The 5,351-nt window shown below is 42.7% G+C and overlaps 1 protein-coding gene across 1 annotated transcript; it reads left to right on the forward strand.

The window, feature by feature from the left end:
- Positions 1–1,376: 1,376 nt before the first annotated feature.
- LOC112293893 (cinnamoyl-CoA reductase 1) lies at positions 1,377–4,966 on the forward strand. The gene is made up of 6 exons (XM_024543855.3): positions 1,377–2,644; positions 3,023–3,180; positions 3,446–3,631; positions 3,772–3,922; positions 4,103–4,292; positions 4,553–4,966. The coding sequence occupies exons 1-6, from the start codon at positions 2,473–2,475 to the stop codon at positions 4,641–4,643; spliced, it is 948 nt and encodes a 315-aa protein (XP_024399623.1). The 5' UTR covers positions 1,377–2,472; the 3' UTR covers positions 4,644–4,966.
- Positions 4,967–5,351: the final 385 nt, after the last annotated feature.

Consider the following 5,351-nt stretch of genomic DNA (forward strand, 5'->3'; position numbering starts at 1 on the left):
TCCTCATACGTTTGATGTGCCCACTCCTAATTACTGCTACCCAAAAGAATGCCATATCAATGCATAATAATAATAATAATAACAACAACAACAATAATTGCACCTACATTGAAGCTGCTGTAGATGTTTGCAAAGGAAATTATCCTAGAGCTGTTTGAATATTCAGCACAATGAGATGAGACCATTGTTCTGGTGTCATTAATGATAACTTTTGAGGTCCCTTGTGGAGTACAATAGGATCAGAAACTCATTTTCTATTGCAAAAAAGTGTTGCAATTCATTTCAATGTGATAAACAGGATCTACAATTCTGTTTTGTTTTGTACTGTTTAGACTCACCCTGAAAGCTTCCAGACAGTAGACTGGAATCTAGTAGCCCTCATTCTCCTAAATGCAATGAATGGATGAGTACATTATAAGCAGGGTGGTATGTTAGGTGAAAGTATATGTGAGAATATAATGGAAAAATAGGTGGACCCAACCAAACATCCAATGAATGAAATTTTCTGATTACCAAACTTTGTATATATGTATATATATAAATATATTTGAGTATCAGCCCAGACCTCAAATATATATAAATATATATTTATATATATATTTATATATTTGAGTATCAGCCCAGACCTCCAAAACTTCAAGGCAAGACCAAGCAAGATATTCAAAAGAGTGCACCCAATGAAAGAGTCAAATGCAACACACACGAAGAAATCTGTCCCCTGAACTTGACTTTATTTGGCACCGTTCGATTTCCTGCTTGTAACGGGTCAACAGATGTTGTATTATATATATATATATATATATATGTCATTCCGAGCTTACTCACTCACTAGTCCTGCTTATTCCTGCACAATGAATCAAAAGAAACACACAGAAATTGACCTTTGAAGATTCCACAAGGCAACAAAGGCATGACCAAGAGCAGCTCAGCCAGTTATGACGAAGATATGAGAAGGGTCCATTTTCCAATAGATTTCTGAGAAGTGGGGGACTAAAGAACGACACGTGTAGCACTATGAGTCCACTTCCACGTGGCATAGACCGAAAATATGGGTCACACCACAGGACACGTCAGCTTGAGTTCGGTGGATGCCACGTCACCCACACCACCCATTATGTGGGACCATCAGTACGTCATAATTTCTCAAAAACGGAATATTACCTGTATTGTAAAATAATAAAAAATAAATATATAATGCATGATTCCTTGCACTGAACATAGAATACGAACAAAGAAAAGGACAATAGAGACTTTACAAACAGAGTGTGTGCAGGAGACCCGATTGGGGCCCAGCTTGGTTTTTGCAGAGGCGGATCCATTTCCAGGTTGCGGAACAATGGCAGAGCGGTAACAACAGTGCCAGAATCTCTGAGCATCTGACTTCCCCGCAGTCCACAATGTCTCGCAACACTGAGTTGAAACTAACTCTCTCTCGCTCGCTATCTTTCTTCCCAAAATCAAGCATTGAATGGCGAGAGAAGTGCCAGCTTAGTAAGGCGTAGTAAGTGGGTTGACTCGCAGCGACTGATGTCGCGTTAGGGTGAGAGAAAAAAAAGGTTTGCAACCACAGCAGCATGCGTGGAGCCTGGCAGTGCTGGTGAGACCGTCGCTCTTTTAGCCCTCGCCAGCAATCCAGCAATCCCACCCACTCATCCATCCCCCGCACGCTGGTATTCATCAGGAAGCAAGCGAGGGTCAGCGGTTGCTGCTGGTGTTGGTTCCCTGAATGTGGGTATCGTCGCAGTTTGTCCAACCTTGGGCTCTAACTTACCCCCGGCCCTCCCTCAGTAGTAGTGCTTTGGTGGTCCAAACTCCCAATCTGGCCCCTGCGAGTTGTACCGTGTCCTCTTTCTGTCAAGCTTCGATCTTCATCACTATACCAGCCTATATTAGCTCCCCACCTGCACTGTTACTATCCGTATACTTCATCTCACTCCTCTGCATTCAAATTTTGGCAATCAAGCAGTAAGCTTGTTGTCTCCTTCACGTTCCAGGCCGCCGCATGGGAGAGATTGGCGAGCTTCCTGTTGTTGTTGTCTCTGCCATTCGGCTTGTGGGCTTGGTTGCCGCTTGTTGACTCGGAGGAGCTCAGTGAGTTGCTTGGCGTGAAATCTGGGTACGGTTTGGGCGAGACAGGGAGTTGGTTGTTGTTGTTTTAGGTCGTTCGCGTGGGCTCAGTGAAGTGAATTGGATTAGTCGTTGGTAATTTGGGTGGTGAGGTCGGTTGAGAGTGTTTGTGATTGTGAGGATCGTGGGATTGGAGGATTGGGCTGTTCGCAACTTTTTTGCACATTTTAGTGAAGGGTCAGTGGAGCTACCGAAGTTTTTCGCCTGCAATTTGAGTTCTTACGCCGGTGGATGGTAGTGTTGTTATTGGCGGAGCGGAGGGAGAGAAGTTAGGTTGCTCAGGTCCAAGCGACATATTTATTTTTTCTGCTTTGAGAGCGTCATTGCACTCGAAGCAGAAGCAGAATGGGATTGTGGGATTCATTTGAGGATGTGAGAGGCCAGCAAGAAGTGGCACAGACGGGGAAACGCAAGTATGTTTGTGTGACCGGCAACTGGAGTCTCTTAGCCTCGTGGTTGGTGCGCGCGCTTTTGGAAAAGGGCTACAATGTCCGCTCCACCATCCGCACCACTGTTGGTAATTAATCCTGTACACCTTGCACCACTTCATAGTCTTGAAAGGTGAAGGCGAACTCTGAGTATGAACTTTTCTTATGCATCAAAAATTCTAGTGGCTACATGCTAGACTGCAAATGGCCTTGTAAGTGACTGCCATGATTAACGAGTCTGTAAGTAGGTTGCGCTAACCACAACAATGTAAAGAAGCTCTACACTTCAGAGATTTGCACTTCCTGAGGGATGATTGCTGTCCATGACGAGGGAGGTGAAGAAATCAGCAATCAAAAAGGTTGATTGAGAGCTTGCAGTATTGAGTACAATTGGGATCTGTAAGCTTACTGATATCGGTTATACAATTTTATTATATGGATTGTGATTAACTGGTTCTTTTGTGCAGACGAGGCTGCTGCTTTGATGGCTTTGCCTGGAGCCGAGCAACGGTTGGAGCTAACGCAAGCTGATATGCTGGACTATGGAAGCCTTGTGGAGGTTTTCATGGGTTGTGACGGAGTGTTCCATACCTCATCACCAAGCGACCTTGTCTCCAACTACCCAGTAAGTACTCATTATGCTCTGCTTCTTCAATTACAATCTAACTCCTAACATATCAATCTTGCGTTGTACTGTTTTCTCAGAAGACTTATTGCTAACAGCTTGTAATGCTGTGTTCGAGCCTTCGAGATCGCAAACAATTTGGTGATGTTTACAATTGGGTTTCCTACATGAAGAGTATAGGGTAGGCGAGGATAAATGGTTTACATCCCTTCTTGTGTAGGAGCATTCGTTCATCTTTTCTGACAACCCTGTGACTTTTTTGCAGTCTGAGATGGCAGACTTCGAAGTGCGTGGGACCTTGAATATTGTGGAGGCATGTGCGAACTCCTCGGTGAAGAGATTGGTGCTAACTTCCTCCCTCGCTGCTATGGTTTGGGATCAGCAACGGCACGCCGATAAGGTCATTGACGAGAAATGTTGGAGCAACATGGACTTCTGTCGCTCAAAGAAGGTGCACTATCTGTTGCTCTCAGTTCTTTTCAGCACACTGTGTAAGAGCTGATATTGAATTCAAATATACACAAGAGTTTCAGTCTTTGATCCTTCTAGTTCTTTCATCCGGAATTAACAGCAGTATTGCTTGCTCTACAGCTTTGGGGTCCACTGGCCAAGACAATGGCCGAGAAAGCAGCCTGGTCACTTGCGAGAGACAAAGAGTTGGATATGGTTGTCATCAACCCTGCCATCGTTCTGGGCCCTAAAGTGTTTGGCACTACCCAATGCATCTTCACTTACTTGAAAGGTATATTTGATAATTGTACGATCCCCAGAGCATAATTTTCGTTTTTTCTTTACTTGAAGATCATCTTGATCTACACTTATAACCATTTTGTGCAGTGCATCCCTGGATCTAGTGCTCAGTCGACAGGCGGATATCCTAGTGATAAGTACTGACGAAGTTGTGTTCAATCTTTCCTTGCAGGTGTGAAAGAACTTCCTCAAAGTGGTCTGTTTGCATACGCCCATGTTGAGGACGTGGCAAAAGCTCACATCTCAGCTCTGGAAGTATCAGATGCATCCGGCCGCTACATCTGTTATGAGAGTGTTGTGAGTGAGGAGAAGCTTGTGGGCCTTATTCGCAAACTTTACCCGGACAGCTCCGTTCCCTCGAGGTATGGGGCTTTTCTTAAATGTGTCATCCTTACCTATGCATGTGTATTATAGTTTGACGTAACTGGTCTATTCCATCCATAAGTTAGTGGACCCCATTGAGAAACCATTAATTCTCTATACACGTGGTTATTCGGCGTTGGGTATGCAATTTACTCACATTTAATGAATGTCTTTTATTTAGTCTGCTTGTCAAGAAATTCTGTTATGACAAACATTAAAACAGTGCTTCAGTTTATTGATTTACGGATGTTTTGTGTAGATTTTCCAAGAACGGAATTCCACATGTGCTGTCCAACGACAAGTTGAAGTCTCTTGGATTGGCTCTCCACGCAGAGCAGAAGTTGCTTTAAAGGTGAAGGGAGCTACAGTGGCTGTGAATATCACATTGTCCTTCACCTACTATTTTCAATCCATGGGGAGAGGGTAATGCCCATTCGCATACAATCAGCTTGTCAAGCGTCAACAATCTGAACTTGACGGGAGGCCGTTCACATGTATATAATAATACCATTTGAAGTCATAGACAATTATCAAGTAGGACATGGGTTACAGCAGTGATCTGTCCTGGCAAATGGATGCTGCTCACCTTAGAGGAAAATCATTGCTGTTATTATCTCTAAGCTGTAATGAAATAATATATCAAACTCTTGATTCTTATTTGAACATTGAACAAGATTCTGATCTATGACAGACGCGCTGTGTGTTTTCCACAACACTCTTATGTTTTTTGTGTGATTTAGGATGATAACTTCTTCATTTAACTGTTCTAAACTTTTCTAACATATTTGTAATGTTGTTATAAAACCTTGGGTTATACCTCTATGATCAAAAAGTTTAGACGGAAAATATTGATTACATTCTTTCCAGGTGTACATACACTACACTTAAATACTATGCACTAAAATAGGATGCAGAGTAATGTTGGTGGTGAAAAATATGAGTTGCAATGTTTTCTCTTCTGTAATCATCTACAATCCCAGACTATGTATACATGCCAAAAGCTTCTTTTACTTTGGTGGTCAATGTTGTGTTACTATATTAAAACTAAAAAAACACTT

The sequence above is a fragment of the Physcomitrium patens genome, chromosome 2 (assembly GCF_059467195.1).
Source record: "Physcomitrium patens ecotype Gransden chromosome 2, ASM5946719v1, whole genome shotgun sequence".
NCBI classification, from domain to species: Eukaryota; Viridiplantae; Streptophyta; class Bryopsida; order Funariales; family Funariaceae; genus Physcomitrium; species Physcomitrium patens.

What these genes read in the sequence shown, in the direction of transcription:
- LOC112293893 (XM_024543855.3), top strand. Translation starts at nt 2,473, where the DNA reads ATGGGATTGTGGGATTCATTTGAGGATGTGAGAGGCCAGCAAGAAGTG. An exon ending in ACCTTGTCTCCAACTACCCA is followed by an intron (nt 3,181 to 3,445) that starts GTAAGTACTCAT and finishes ACTTTTTTGCAG; the next exon opens with TCTGAGATGGCAGACTTCGA. An exon ending in ACTTCTGTCGCTCAAAGAAG is followed by an intron (nt 3,632 to 3,771) that starts GTGCACTATCTG and finishes CTTGCTCTACAG; the next exon opens with CTTTGGGGTCCACTGGCCAA.